The 16,953-nt window shown below is 37.2% G+C and overlaps 1 protein-coding gene across 10 annotated transcripts in view; it reads right to left on the bottom strand.

Moving 5' to 3' along the window:
• Window positions 1-16,953, bottom strand: part of UTRN (utrophin) — a 545,759-nt gene that overhangs the window by 122,021 nt on the left and 406,785 nt on the right. For all 10 annotated transcript variants that reach the window (XR_009690701.1, XM_061130409.1, XM_061130407.1 and 7 more), the window contains one exon: window positions 11,886-12,015. Coding sequence is in view for 9 of the 10 variants with exons in the window: in XM_061130409.1 (XP_060986392.1) it covers window positions 11,886-12,015 (130 nt within the window). In the remaining variant the exon portion in view is untranslated. The remainder of the gene's footprint in view (window positions 1-11,885; window positions 12,016-16,953) is intronic.

Below are 16,953 nucleotides of genomic sequence, written 5' to 3'. Positions count from 1 at the left end.
ACACACAGCTTCTTTGTCCTGTGACAAAATAGCCAACTCTGGCTGTGACTTTTTGTCTTCCTTTAACGTAAAATCTTTTGATTGAGCAGTCCTTCTGTGGTATTTATAATAAAATCCCCACTCAAGCAGCTACTCAAAAGAAAATTCTACATTCAATTCACCATCTGTTTGCCAGAAAGAAAGCATATTAACTAATCACAGAATCAGAATTGTTGCTCCTGTTGCAGCAACAATCTCAGTTTAATACATACTTTAAACCAAGAACAGAGCGAAGTACAAAGCCAAACAAAACCTTCCAGAACTTCTGTAAAATAGGTAATAAGAAGCAACATGTGAAATCTCAAATTATGACAATTTGTGCTAAGAGAATAAATCAAATCAAAACAGAAAGAAAGCATAAAAGATGAAAATAATAAAAGGATATCCAGACTTTTTAAAAAAACAAAAAACCTCCTGTTACTTGAAAATCAAAGGACAAAGCTTGCTTCAAAATTTACAAGTAGATATTTTGCAGTAAATTTCAAGACCCTCATGCAAGAGTGGAGAATCTCTTTGACCAGGGGTTTGGAATTCTGGTAACCTATTAGAAACCTCCAGGAGACAGTCTGTCTGTTTACTTGTTTGTTTTTAAATGCTGATCCTCAAGGACCAAGTATTAAAAGATTCTGGCTTAGTTGGTCAAGGGTGAAGGGAGGCATGGATATATTTTAAAAAGTTCCCCAAGTAACAGCAATTGTTGCCAGGATGGTGCCACGTCAGTCTATTGGATTATAAGTTGATTTCTCTGGTCACTGCTGCTGAAGTTGGACAGAGTGTTTCCACCCCATTGAGCTGCTGTGTCATTCCCACGCAGAGCAGGGTGCCAACTACATAAGGTGGGAAAGCAAATGAAGCTTGGTGATAAGAGGGGAATCTAATTTGCATTTGAAAAGGCAGTAATAGAGGCTAAGAGACAGAGGAAACAGCAGGATAAAACCAAGTAAATTTAGAGACAATTCACAGACCAAAAGCACTTTTCCTAGGTCACTTACCTACTCCCTGGTGTGTGTGTGTCTATGTTTTCGGGAGGGAGTGCTCTGCTTCACTCTCCATTCTCCTGTTCTTCTCCCTTCAAGCCTTGCTATTTATCTCTGAGGATGGGACTGTATTCATTTTTATATTTATAATTGTATTATAGGCTCAGAAGGAAAGAAACTGCCTACAATGCAGGAGACCCACGTTTCATCCCTGGGTTGGGAAGAGTCCCTGAAGAAGGGAATGGCAACCCACTCCAGCATTTTTGCCTAGAGAATTCCATGGACAGGGAGCCTGGTGGGCTACAGTCCAGTCAGACGAGCAACTTTTACTTTATGACTATATATTATATATAGTATAATGTGTTATAAAGTATTATAAATATTAACATATTTACTTTATATTTATATAATTAAAACAGAAACTCATTTATTGTGTTACAAAACATTTAATAAAGAGTAGATAACTGTCTTTTAGGAGGAGAAACAGGGAAAGAGCGGAGAAAGGAATGACCAACCCTGAAGCTTTCTTTCAAGTCCAGTGACCTTTATTCTTCAAGTATGCAAATTAATTGGATGGCACTTACACCACTCTCTTCTTTCTACCCTGTATTCTACGCTTCACTGGAATACAGACGGAAAAGGAACCTGGGCCGGAAGCAGGGACTAAGGCTTGCAGTCAGCACTGCTCCCATCCTGCCCTGGGCTCCCAGGTGAGCTAGATGACCTGCTTGATCAGTGGGAACTCTATGTCCTCATGCTGGAAAAAGATTTTACACAGGGCCCCTTTTACCTCTGAAATTCAATTATATAAGAAAAACAAAGCCACTGTGTGTCTCAAAGAAGTCTCACATTAGAGGGAAAAACATTTTCTTTTCCCTCTTTTTGTGTGCTTATAAATTTTATTTTACATTTAAAAACATTCAAATATATGTTTCCCCAATGAAATACCATAGAAACCTGTGGAAATTAGACTTAGTTCAGTTATTTTAAACAAAGATTCTCCACATTTGTCATATTTTCTTTCTCAATTTTGGAATTAACACATAATCTCCATAGTGACTTTTTATTCTTAGAATTTAAAGCTTTATGTCATGCATGTTTGTTTCTTCTCATCTTGGTTTTACAGTATTCAGTCTAGAGACTAGTATGTCTTCAATATATATATAATTACTGAATTTAAATTTTCAATTTTCTGAATGGAATTTGCAACTTTACTCTTTACTGAGAATATTCAACTTCATAATTTTAAATGGAAATCTTTCCACTTATTTTTTCTTCCTTCACCCTAAACCCATTAAAGCATTTCTATTAATTATTATTATTATTATTACTTTTTTACTGTGAAAGAGAAGGATAAAGCTTATGAAGTCATTTAAAGTATGGTAATTTCATCTCATTTGTACTGTTTGCTTACTTTTTGCATGTATCTATAATCTTGTTATATTTCATTGAGAGATAAAGAGGACATGTTAAGACAAACAAGTAGAGAACAAAAATTCTCCAGAGTAGCCTTTTCACCCCGTGGACAATTTGGTGCAAGGAAGGATTAGTTTGTATGCCAATCCAATGCTAACTAGTTATATGTTCATAGCATAGATATATTCCTTACGTCTTTGAACTTCAGTTAATATCTATAAGGCTACTGACACATGCCTGACAGAAAAGCTTCAGCAAAGGTTAATTTCTTTCTTTTTTAAAATGATTTTGTTACTATATCTGGGAGGTTTAGCTATCTCTAGAGATTTTTCACATAAGCAAACTAAGCTGATTATCCAACAAGAATTTACAGGGAAAAAAAACAAAGCTTCCTCATATATCTAGAGACTAGACTTCACTCTGTCTCTCTCTTTAGCCCATTCTGTTTTTCTGTCTCAGAAGATGTTTCTGATTAAGATAATGGAAAATATGTTCTCAAAGTCTCTGATTACATGATTAAGATCAATTTAATCTCTCTGAAATGATCAGTGTTGAAGACGACCCTGCCCATATCCTTTTCTGCATGATGACTGGTGACAATTCATTAGGAACCAGATTACAAGTGCACCATCAAGTGCTATCATCTGATTACTGTAATATTGCTAATTATATTCATCTCATACATTATAAGAATGACAATAGTAAGATGATAACCAGAGCAGATTAATCTGATAATATATAGCCTAAGTCTTTCAGTAGGTATATGATAAACATGATAAGGATCCATCATGCTGCCAAGGAATCTGTCAAATCCTTAAGGGAAAGAAGACAGTGAACAGAAACATTTAGGTCAAGAACTCTACAGTAAAGAGATTTAGGGAAAATCTTTCACAAATACCAAAATATAAGCTATGAATGAGAGTCAAGGGTGGAGGTGGGGTATAGACCACACGGAGGAGAGGGGTAACCAGCACTTCAGAGCAGAAATCAATGAAGGTAGAGTTAGTGTCTGAATACTTTAATGTTCTACCCTTCTCTCAAAGTGGGCCAAAGTAAATAAACCTAGCATAGGGCTAAGGATGAAAAATTAAGAGACCATTAAGAAGGTTAACTGCCAAGAAAAAAGGTAGAAATAGCAGAATGGCCCTGGAACAGATCTATCTAAGACACTTGAGACCCAGCTTTCAATTTTCTGTAATGGAATATTCCCTGAATTTCCTCATACCAATGGCAATTTTATAACTTATTCAAGTCAGTTTTGAGTGCTAGACAGCTATAAACAGGTCACTGGGAACAGGAGAGTGGTCCTGAGAGGGGCAGAAGAGAAGCTGGGAATGTATGTTCCAGGAAGGCAAGGATGTGTTTTGTTCATTGCTGTTTCCCCAGGATCTAGAACACTACAAGGTGGACACAAGGTGGGCATTCAATAAGTACTGGTCAAGGGAATAAAAAGATGTATGTATGTATTTCTTTGTTTTGGAAAATTCACTTTTAAGATCGGAGGACAGGAATCTTCAATTAAAAGTCTTGCATTTCTTGCTACACTGCTGCCCGTCTTTCCCCAGTCTGCTTCCCTGAGGAATATAGCAGCTAATGATCCATCAACTTACAAAAGAAGTCCCGGGCTTTCTATTCAAGCTTAGTGATTCTCACTAAAGAAGTTAGGCATGTCCTAGGTTAATGTACTGTCAAAATGAGAAGTTTAAAGTGGAGAATTTATTCCTTGGCTAGGATCACACTTTTCAAAAGATAGCAAAACTTCCAATTAACTCTTCAAGATACCAGCTTTCAAGATGAGCAGCAACAACAGGAAGAAAAAAACACACTGCACTGAAAGCATTTAGTCTCCTCCTATTCTTTAAGTTTAAATCAGAGAGTGACACCCCAGATGTTAATTTCAATAAAGTACATAAGTGTAAATTATTGCCATCTTTTTTTATGAGGTACATGTGATTTATGCATAGCGATAATGGTGATGAAAGACCATAACAGATGGTAAACAATTAATTTAAGATCCTACGTCCATCAAACTAACCTTTGTTCTCATATAAGTCTTCATCAAGAATTTGATAGATTTAAATTGAATTTCACTATGATGATATTCATTAGCATGCAAAAAAGTTTCTGAAATTTTTATCCAATCAGTAGGGTTACTCAACTAGTTCATTATATTTTAAAGAAAGTTGAAGAGTGGATTCAGTACAGCCATCCATACATTATAGAACCTTAAAATGGGAAGGATCACATTGCTGCTCTGTAGTTAACACTGAAAATGGAAGTAACATTATATATTTCTGTGCTTTTTCATGCATGACAACTTTACTAATCTAATTTGGACTTAAGAAGCTAATTAAATTATTGCCTTGGTCTATAGACCTGAAAGCAATTATTTATCCTTCAAGTTTTTATATGTAAATTAAAAAGACAAAGTCTAATATTGCCTAAACACCCTCTCCCTTGGTGCTAGGAAATCAGTGAACTGGTACGTCATTCCATTAAGCAGCCTAATAGTTCCGTAAAGGAAAAGTAATAGTGAAGAAAAAAGCATTTTAATTGTTGTACTAATTTTTTAGAAGTAGACAAATATAGTTAAGATAGGTTGCTATGATAGTTAAGGCCAACAAGGGATGTGGCAAGCCTGAGTTGGTGTTTCAGCTCTGTCACATGGGTGACAGTATGCATCCAAATATCACAAAGCCTCAGTTTCTCCATCTGTCAAATGGGTGGTAAAGGACGCACACCTCAAAGAGTTGTTATGAGAATTTCAGGAAACAGTGCCTGGCAGGTTTATAATTTATTCAAGGATAAGTGTCGGTTTGTGGTGAACACTCATGTGGACTAACATTTTTCTCTTCTTCCTTCCTTTCTGGGCATTGATTCCTCTTCCATCTGACATGATGCTTATAAATTGGGGGGGGGGGGGGGGGGGGAGGTCTGCCAATCCCACAAGACTCCAAGCTCCATGTTACTCAAGGTGAGTCAGTTGCTGCTCTCTCTTGAAATGTGCTAGATCTAAAGCGGGCTTTCCCTCCCTGATATGTGATTGTGAGGTACAAGGTCACAGGAAAGTGAAGAAAATGAAAAGGTGTGGAGAGAGGTAGAAAGGGCCAGCTGGGAGCTTGGTTTCTGTGACCGGCTGTGTCCTTGTGTTCAATGTAATTTTGTTATGGGGTTTAATGTGGATAAATTCCCCTCTGTGTCTATGCTTATGGAAGCTAGGTGTCTGTCACTTCCAATGAGTGAGGTTCTAATTAATAAACTGGTTATTAGGAAAACAAGAAATTCCCTGGGGAAAAACACCCATGAGTTTTACTGCCTCATTACTTAGGTTAGGTTATGTATAACTTGGTCTCATTTTATGAGACACAAGGAAATAATTACTGCCATTGTTTTTATGTGATCTTATGTTATACTGAGAATCAATATAAGAGTTACTTCTAAACTCTATGATAATTTCACTTTTTCACTCATTTAATGGTCATGAAACTTTATTTGTACAAGTTTGCTAATACTGGCACAAAACGGACTGACATAGTGGACTGAAAAACGTCATTTACTATTTCTTTGTTATATCGTAAAATATATGAGATTTCACAGAGGTGAAAAATACTCCTAATTGGCTTTCTAAAATAATATGAAGCATTTAATAATTAAAAGAAAATAGCATATTCTGAGTTAAAATATTAAACATTACTAAATATACACACAGTTGTTAAAGGTCAAAGAGGAAAAACAGTAATCCATATGTATTTTTTATCTGAAAAGTTTTTTATTAGCCATTAATTCCTGGTGGCTCAAATGGTAAAGAATCTGTCTGCCATGCGGGAGACTTGGGTTCGATCTCTGGGTTGGGAAGATCCCCTGGAGAAGGGAACGGCTTCCCACTCCAGTATTCTGGCCTGGAGAATTCCATGGACTGTATACTATATATACTATAAAATGTTTTTTTTTTTCTTCTATCATTTAAATGAAACACCAGGGTGAAAAAGAAACAATGTTCAAACAGCCTTCAGTAAAGTAATAGTTATAGTAATAGTAATGTCTTGACAGGAATAAATTTTAAAGACTGAAAGGGAAATTTATGAGCAAAATAATGCAATCTTTTTTTGTCTTAAAATCAGAACCTAAGTAGAGGAAAATAGCTTTTCCACACCCACATTGACAATCATTTGTATAATTTTCTAAACACTTTCAGAGGTGAACTACACTGTTAAAGTGTTAACTGTTTTGTTTAATAATTGCTACCATAGCTTCAACTCATAAAATACGTATGTGTGTGTGGGTGGGGGTGTGCGTGCATGCCTGCATCTGCATACACATGAGCCTGCATCTGTTTTGGGGGTAGAGAGGGGAATGCAGACATAAGGCTCTAATTCCCTGTGCAATTTTGACTTTTAACCTGAACTCTAGATAACGGATAGGTGAGAAGTTATGTATATTCCCTGACTACCTCAAGAGGTGTAGGGGCAAGAGTGGGCTAAAGCCCCACAGCTGTCCTTCCCATCTACTTAAATCTGGGACTGAGAACCGCAAAGGAGGTTGGGTGAACAAGAAAGAAGCCAAGAAACATTTGCGCAGGGTTAAGAGGCTCTAGACACTGAGAGTCAAGAAAGAGCTAGGAGGTCAGTGGCCAACGAGCAGAGGGAAAGAGAAAGGAGAGGAGAATGAAGGGATGAGTTGAAAACAAGCCCCCAAACCCAAGGTTAAGGAAGGTTACCAACACACAAGGTTGGTTCTGTCCTTGATCTACTCCATAATAGCTGATGACCTTGGTCAGCACCACAGTACTTTCTTGGCCTTTGTGTTTTAACTTAATTTTTTTTTTTAAGAGGCATCTATACCATCTGCTCAATTCATTAGGCCAACGACAAAAGTGGTTTGAAGAGTACACACAGGAAGATCAGTATGAATGACGATGAAATTTTTGCTGTCTCATTGTTCTACTTTCTAACAGATATAAATCAGGTGGTTAAAATCAAACGAAAAACAATTCAGTTCAGTTCAGTTCAGTCGCTCAGTCATGTCTGACTCTTTGCAACCCCATGGACTGCAGCATGCCAGGCCTCCCTGTCCATCACCAACTCCCGGAGTTTACCCAAACTCATGTCCATTGAGTCAGTGAGGCCATACAACTATCTCATCCTCTGTCGTCTCCTTCTCCTCCTGCCCTCAATCTTTCCCAGCATCAGGGTCTTTTCAATTCAACCTCACTAAAAGGAAATATTATACATTGACATGATACAATTCAAGTCAAATTAAGTAGCTCCCTATCACTCAAGAGAAGGAAACTATTGACAAAGCTTTGAACTTTGTTAAATTTCTATAATTATTCAGATAATTTTAGTTCAAGTAAAAATTATATTGACTTAATAACCTTTCATAGGCAGAATGAGTAATTCTGGGAAGCTGAGTGGTCCAGATGGCTATATTTCATTCATTTAGCCCTATTTTTGTATGGTTGCCATTTTGGAAGGAAATTTACTAAAATATAGTATAAACTACTATGCCTTCTCTTAACTGATTTATAGTCTATCTTCAAAAATAAACAAACCACAGCTCATTGCTTCAGCTTTTCTTTTATTGTAAAAATCCCCAAAGACTACTCTGGGTTTGTTTTATTTTAGAATTCTCATGTATCCCTTTTATAATTTTCTTTTTCCTCATAGCTGTCAGACTGCCAGACATCATTTCTCACTGCCACCCTTTCCCCTGCCGTATCATTTCCATCTTGCTACATAACCATAATTCACTGGAAAACAAGTGAAACTAGTTACAATAGTGTCTAAAGTAAGAGTTAATACCTCTGAGAGAGTGGCTTTTCTATGATCTTCACTATATTTTCAACATAATACTCTCTTGACTGCTCAGATAATTTCTCACACTCTTTCAGATTCTCAGTAAATGGGAGAGGTCACTAAGAAAGGGCAGGGCTGAGCTTCAGACACAGATATTAGTATATAGTCAGAGAGGTGACCAGGTGCCAGGGAGCAAGGAGAAGAGCTGGAAAGGAATGGATTCAGGTTGACACACAGCCTCAGTGAGTGGGACAGAATGAGCAAGGGCTGGGTAGGCAAAGGAAGAAGGAGTTGGAGATCAGGTAGAAGAGACCAATAGGCAGAAAAAAAATAGAATGGGCAATGAAGATCATTACCTGCAGACCATCATGAGAAGTTGGTGTTCAATGACATTAGTTTGGAGCAGAGAGAGGCATGAGATGCTACTAAAAAGAAAAGTGAAGTGAAAGTGTTAGTTGCTTACTTGAGTCCGATTCTTTGCAACCCTGAGGACTGTAGTCTGCCAGGGTCTTCTGTCCAAAGAATTCTCCAGTCAAGAATACTGGAGTAAGTTGCCATTTCCTTCTCCAGGGGATCTTCCCAACCCAGGAATTAAACCTGGTTCCCCTGCATCGCAGGCAGATTCTTTACTGTCTGAGCCACCAGGGAAACTGAGGCCAAATCACTGTGCAGCTTTGCATGAAGGGAAAGGAGTGCAGATTCTACTGCAGAGGCTACTACTGGTTTTAAACCAGGGTAGCAAATGCTAGCTCTGTGTTTTAAATACATTATGGTAGCATCTACCTTGATGCAGAGATACCAATTAAGGAAGTATTGCAACAGTCCTATCACAAGATGGTAAGGACCTGAAATAGGGCAATTAATGTCAGTAGTGATTTTCAGTGTTTAAAATATAAATACTTGAAAGTTGTTAGGAGACAGATTTTAAAAGTTCTCAAAACAAGGGAAAAAGTTGGAACTATGTGAGATGACAGATGTTCCTAGTCTTATGTGGTGACCATTTAACAATATATACAAATATTAAATCATTATGTTGTACATTTTAAACTTGCACAATGTTATGTGAATTATATCTCAATAAAACTGGGGGGAGGGGGAATTTTTAGCAGAGCATACCTGATAAGATTCTTTTGTTAACAACTGATTATTTGGTTGAAATAATTAGTTTGCTTGTTTTTTTAACAGCATTTATTAAAAGATGCCTAAGAGCAACTCATCCAGTGTTACTCAGTAAGAAAATGAAACTCAATAAGCTATGATAAAATGCACATATACACATATGACTCTATGAGATACTAATTGGTAATAGGAAAAAAAAAGGAGCTAGGAGAAAAGGTTTCAGGAGAGAAAAATCATGGAGAGAAGTATTTTCTGAAATAGTTATTCAAAAGTAAAGACACAGATTCACCTTGGTTGTGTCCTTTGGTACATTACACATAGCATACTCAATAAATGCTTATTAAATAGAACCAAAAAAAAAAAATCATACAAGGTTCTCTCCGCTCTATTTCCTTCAACACTGAGCACTTTGAGCAGCATCAAAAAAGATAACTAATGTTCAAACACTCTCTGTTTCTGACAGCAGAGGTTCATAAGTCACAGTAAACAACAAAGTATAAAAGCTATTATGGGTAATTTTCTTTCATTTACTTCTAACAACAGGTAAAATCAGCCAACATTATACAAAATAATATCAGGAGAAAGCACGGGAATGACTAATTGTAAAACAAAACAAAACAAAAAATATCATAAAGTTACACTGATATGACTTTTTTTCCTTGCCTCCCAAATACAGTATATGAAAATGGACCTTAAAAATTCCCAATATAAGGGCTCAAAAAGCAGTATGTTTTTACCCTTTAAATTGACTAACCGCTGAGGAAGAAAATTGATAGCAAAGTGAAACTCAAGTGATACAGCACTTTTCTACTGCTATGAAGTAACTGATTATAAAAATCTTTCCTCTATGCTCTGAAAAGTATTGGGGAAACAAGGAGACGAGGTTGCAGGCAGATTTAAGGTAGACTTTAAATTGGATAAAGTAAGACAAGTGAATGTCTTATTTTTCTTCCAAGCTTAAAAAAACAGGCGAAATAGCGCCTTCTTCTTGCTGTATCTAAGTTGGTACGTGCTGTCCACCTTCCCAGGGCCTCCGAACCTGCACCATTCAGCAGGCGCGATCTCCTCACTCGTACCTCCAGCCCAGGCACAGTCCCTGCCCAGCCCCTCCACCACCCCTGCCCCTCTCTGAGCTCAGCCGACTGGCCCTGACACACAGCTGCTCTGCTCCTCACGCTGGGCTGCGGCTTCCAATGGTTCTATCCTGACTAATCACTTCAATCCACACCCGAGCGTGCTCAGCGTCCAAGCCATTCAACCACCTACTTCGTAGCTGTGTGCGTGGTGTGTGTGCATACCTTATGTCCGTGTGTGTATGTGACACACACATAATTACATCTATAACAGAGTACCCAGAAGGCATAGTCCTCCAAAGATAGAAATAACCATCATGAACGATTTGCAGACGGTGAGAGGTGGAGACTCAACAATGATCTAGGTCCCCCGGTAGGCTGACTGGAAAAACAGCGATACTGCCAGGAGAGAGTAGTAAAGCAAAGCTGCGAGAGATGATAAGCGTGCTGTGTGTGTCTCTGTATGTATACACACATACACACACACACACACATTCCCCCAAAGGGTCAAGAAAAGAGGTATGATCCTGATGGGAAATGTATTCACATTGAAGTAGAGCTTCTCTGACCAAGGCTGAGAAGGAAAATGGCTACTTTCCAAATGTCTGATCCGGTTCCAAGTACAGTCAAAGCATTTTCCAACCCTACATCCCTTACAAGTAATAAATGCTCATGAATTACACTTCTGGACACAGCATGAGAAATCTTCCAGGTCTGCTTTTACTATGGAAAGTGAATGATGAGAAAATATTCTGAATGGCGTGTTTATTTCTTAAAATGCATCAGCATGCTTTTATGCCAAAAGTGAAAAATCAAAATAAAGATATATGTTGGCCCCCAAGTTCATCTCTTAAATCTACTATGTAATTTATTACTGGTTGCTAGTAAGGTAGTTACCATTTCAGTTTTAAGCCAAAGTACATAAACAATGTAAGTTGTTAGCATCTAAATTAAATAAATTCTGTGGTCTGCTTATAAAAGAAAGGCACTTCAGTGTCTTATTTAAATTTGTAATCTTGAAAAAGAGAAGTTAAAAAACATTACTTTATAGATATTTAAATAATTTATATGTTTACTCTTATATTCTAAATACCATTCTTCTATATATAATTATTTATCATGTAGTTTAAGTGTAAGAAATGTAAATATTTATTTCTTAAAGAAATTATTTGTAGTTACAGTATGTTTTCTAATAAATTAATTTTTCTGTAGTTAATTCCCTTTTAAACTAATGATACTGAATATACAGTCATTTCGTTTTTTAATTTAAGAATCTAGATATTTATTAATGACATATTTGACTGAAGTAATACTTAGAAGAAAAATTTTAATACGAGGTCCTGAGATTCTGTAAGGAATTTAAAGATATCAGGTCCTAAAATGCTGCAAAAAAATTCTCTACTTGATTTTGGTGTTTTGTTCTTCTCATATGTATTTTTATGACATACTAAAGAAACCAGGCTCACCTGTTTTTGATTGTAGGTTTCTTCTTGGTTCTTCAGGGGCCTCAATTGGCTGATCAGCCAGGAAAACGCGAGCTTGGTCTATAGCGTTCAGGACAGAATACTCTTTCTCCTTCAACTCACGTCTCAGTGCCTTTGCAAAGAGAAGGAAAAGTTGAATTTGTAACCCAATGTGTTCACCAAGTCATGGAACATCTTCAATTAGACCACATCTGTTCACACTTGTCAAGGCAATGGCTAATCACCAGCGTGTAAGCGAGGTTACAAAATGAAAATGTAAATTCTACACATTGGAATGATGAAACATGAACAAAAGCAAAAGGATGATTCCTGTAGAACTAACATGCAAAAACCCACCAAACCCCCCTAAATTTACAGTATTCACCTGAGGGAAATTGCTAGAGTATATCTGAACTTACACAATATGTACTTTAGGGTTATCAGATTGCTAAAATATAAGAGCCTGATCTAAGACACTTTTCTCTTATGAGACTGACTGACCAAAAAGATCACATCCAATGATACAGAAAGAGGCAATTTCACAAGTAGTAATGAGATCCTCAGAAGTGTTTTACATCCTTTGGAATATATTAAGAAAAAAAAAATTAAGAGATAGAAACAAATTAAAGTATATGAAATCAAAACTAAACCAAAGAGAACACATAAAAGACAGTCTCCAATTATCTTAAAATATATTCTATTTCTCATGCTGAGGCAATTACAGTTTTTCCCTTGTGACATTTTTCATGCAAATCTACAAGTCTCAGAACAGTTTATCTATAGTACTTTGACTGTTTTCAGTAGGGTTGAACTTTCACCTCCGCTCCTATAAATGTTTGGTGAGTAAGACTAATTGACTAGGGTTTAAAAACAACAAAACTCATCCAGTGTCTACTGCAAGATAAGAGTAAAAGAAGACTTTCTCATGTGCTATTTCAATACTGTAGCTAGATCAAAATTACTGTTATCCTGTTAAATTATGTACATAAACACCTACTGGCTCTAATATTTTGTTTTTAATACAGTTCCTTGGCAATGCATTATGAAAACTCTACTTTGTATTTTCTAAAATATTACCCTCTAAATTGTATGTTACAATCAACCAAGTCCTTCTAAACCTAAGTATTTTTAACAGCACTTGATTTGGAGGCCATACTGGAGGATATGGCCTCCAAATACAGTATTTGGCAGTATCATCATTATCCGCAGTAAATAAAAACCAAAAATTCTAAATATCTAGAAGGAGAAGGAAATGACAACCCACTCCAGTGTTCTTGCCTGGAGAATCCCAGAGACAGAGGAGCCTGGTGAGCTGCTGTCTATCGGGTTGCACAGAATCGGACACAACTGAAGCGGCTTAGCAGCAGCAGCAGAAATATCAGAATAATCTTATGTAAAAAAAACCTGAACCTGAGCACCAGAAAAACACTGGTAACGAAGTTGAAAGAGACCATCACAGGTGGGGAGGTGTGAGAAGAGCAAGCAAGGAGTAGAGAGAAATGGAGCTGACAGTGTTGGGTTTTGTGATAAGCATTGTAAATATTATTTGACTTATAAATTGTATACAATTATATTTTAATAAAAATTTCAAATTAAAGGAATAACAGTACATAACAACAACAACAAAAATATCAACCCATAATTTGTTGTTGTTGTTTAGTAGCTAAGTCCCATCCAACTCTCTTGCAACCCCACAGACTGTAGCCTGCCAGGCTCCTCTTGTCCATGGGATTTCCCAGGCACAGGGCGTTGGCAGGGAATGTCTCCTGAACTCCTTGGATGCGCCAAGAAAGGGAAGTAGAAGAGGCAAGGGTGGGCAGGTGGGAACCATGACGAGTACATAAAAATACGGGGTTCAAGCTCTAATGCCAACTCACCACTCAAATATCCCAGGGAACAGCATACATTCAATATCTTTTCATACTCTATTTCGCAAATTTAATTTTGTTATTCAATTTGTTCTATTCCAATTATATTTAATTGCATGTCAGAAATGGGTTTAACTTTCAACAGCACTATACATATAATCATTCTACCGCCCTTTACCTCTCAATTAGACATAAAAGAAAACCAGCATTTCCTAACCACCTGGTGCACATTAATGATAAGATAATTAGACTCCAACAGAGTTGTTTTGTACACAGAGCTACAAAGTGGCATTCAACTTTAGGTTCTAATATCACATGACATATATGAACTATCTTAAATGAGCATAACACTATCTAATTGGAATTTCTTCTATTTTAATGACTTTATATTTTCATTCAAAACAATCCTGTTCTCAGGCAATAACAAGTATTAGCAAGGATGTGAAGAAGTTGGAACCTTCATAAACTGATGCTGGAATGTTTAAAATAGTGCATCGACTTTGAAAAACAATTTGGAAATCCCTAAAAATGTTAAACATCGTTAACATATGATCCAGTAATACCACTCCTAGGTATATACCTAAGAGAACTGAAAGCACACATCCGCATAAAAACTCACACATGAACATTCATAGCAATGTTATTCATAATAGCCAAAATGTGGGCACAACCAAAACATCCATCAACTGGTGAATGTATAAACAAAATGTTGTATATCCATATAATAACATCTCATTAGGCAACAGAAATTAATGAAATAGTGATACATGTTACAACAGGGATGAGTCTTGAAAACATAACACGAAGTGAAAAAAGACAGACACAAAAGCCCATTACTATGAAATGCCCAAATAGGTAAGTGTATATATAGAGAGAGTAGATTGGTGGCAGCTTAGGACTTCAAGGTTGAGAGAAGAATGGGTGAGTTAACTGTTTATGGGCATAAGGTTTCTTGGGGCAGGGAGTAACTAAAATGTTCTAAAACTAGATAGTGATGATGCCACTGACCATCTGGTCCCATCACTTCATGGCAAATAGATGGGGATGAAATAGAAACAGTAGCAGATTTTACTTTCTTGGGCTCCAAAATCATTGCGAATGGTGACTACAGCCATGAAACTGAAAGCTGCTTGCTCCTTGGAAGAAAAATTATGACAAACCCAGACAGGGTATTAAAAAGCTTAGACATCACTTTGCTGACAATGGTCTGTATAGTCAAAGGTAAGGTCTTTCCAGTAGTCATATACAGATGCTAGAGTTGAACCAAAAAGAAGGCTGAGTGCCAAAGAACTGATGCTTTCCAACTGTGGTGCTGGAGAAGACTCTTGAGAATCCCTTGGACAATGAGATCAAACCAGTCAATCCGAAAGGAAATCAACTCTAAATATTCATTGGAAGGACTGACAACTCATTAGAAAAGACCCTAATGCTGGGAAAGATTAAGGGCAGGAGGAGAAGGGAATGACAGAGAATGAGATGGCTGTATGACATCCCCAACTCAATGGACATGAGTTTGAGCAAACTCTGGGAGATAGTGAAGGATAAGGAAGCTTAGCATGCTGAAGTCCATGGGGTTGCAAACGGTCAGAAACGACTTAGCAACTGAACAACTAAATTGTTCACTTTAATAGAGTGAATTTTAATGCTAGGTGAATAATGTCTCAATAAAGTTATTAAAATAAAATAATCTGTTCTTTCCCCCACCAAAAAGCCCCCTAGGTAATCTCTTTATTTATGAACCTCCATTCACACCCATCTGCAAGGTAATTGCTCATCCGCTCATCCTGTATATTAAGTATGTTCCCACCTCAGCATTTCCAGGGACAGCTCATCCTCATATATTGTAACCATGCATCTCTCCCCTTCATTATACTACTAGTTTTTCCAGGTAGGACTCACCTTTTAATTATTCAAATTTTCAGTGCCTGTCTAGGTATATACAGAATATATATATGCATATGTGTGTGTGTGTGTGTGTGTGTGTGTGTGTGTGTGTGAGTGTGCATGCTTAGTCGCTCAGTCATGTCTGATTCTTTGCAACCCCATAGCCCGCCAGGTTACTTGGTCTATGGGGATTCTCTAGGCAAGAATACTAGAGTGGGTTGTCATGCCCTCCTTCAGGGGATCTTCTCAACCCAGGGATCAAACCCTGGTCTCCCGTATTGCAGGCAGATTATTTACCAGCTGAGCCACCAGAGAAGCCCAACAATACTGGAGAGGGTAGCCTATCCCTCCTCCAGGGGATCTCCCTGACCCAGAAATCGAACCGGGGTCTCCTGCATTGCAGATGGATTCTTTACCAGCTGAGCTATCAGGGAAGCCCATATATATACTTATATACACATATATATATATATAAAATATGTCCTATGTTTTATATATATAATACTTTATTAAAATTCAATCCGGTAAATAGCATACTTGCCTAATACATTATTGGGCTTCCATTGTGGCTCAGCTGGTAAAGAGTCTGCCTGCAATGCAGGAGACCTGGGTTTGATCCCTGGGTTGGGAAGATCCCTTGGAGAAAAGAAAGGCTACCCACTCCAATATTCTGGCCTGGAGAATTCCATGGCCTGTATAGACCATGGGGTCGCAAAGAGTCGGACACGACTGAGTGACTTTCACTTCACATATATCCTATATATATCTCCATTTATTTCCCCAATAAATGCTTGGGGAACAATGAATAAAAGAAGGCATGATTTTAGAATTAAATTTTAAGTTCTGACAAAGCAAAATACACCAGAGTCCCCCAACTCTGACTATCCTAAAACAGAATAATTATTGGATTCCAGTTAGCTCTGGATTATTTGAACAATCTACTTTGAAAATTACTGGTAAATAATTTTGGATGCAAAGTTAATTTTCTCTTATCATTTTGTAAGTAGCTAGATAATCTAGTAACTCAGCGATTAACTAGTATTTCACTTTGCCGTTGGTCATTGTTTTATTAATAGCAAATATCCTTTTCTCTCTATAACCAAAGAACTTATCTCACTGAAAGAAGTGATATAAGCTCACTTCATCTTGCTTCTTTTCTCCACATCCTAATTCATGAGGTAAGTGCATACGGTAATAGTTCCAAAGCTAGTGCAGTCATTAGACTGAAAGCAGCACCTGTTATTACTATCATATCAAATTCATCTAAACGGACTGACTTAAAACAATGACAGCTTACTTGTCATGATTCTATGGATTGC

This window comes from Dama dama, chromosome 26 (genome assembly GCF_033118175.1).
Source record: "Dama dama isolate Ldn47 chromosome 26, ASM3311817v1, whole genome shotgun sequence".
In the NCBI taxonomy this organism is placed as follows: Eukaryota; Metazoa; Chordata; class Mammalia; order Artiodactyla; family Cervidae; genus Dama; species Dama dama.
Note: the sequence above shows the minus strand (reverse complement) of the source record. Positions and strands in the feature narration are given on the sequence as shown.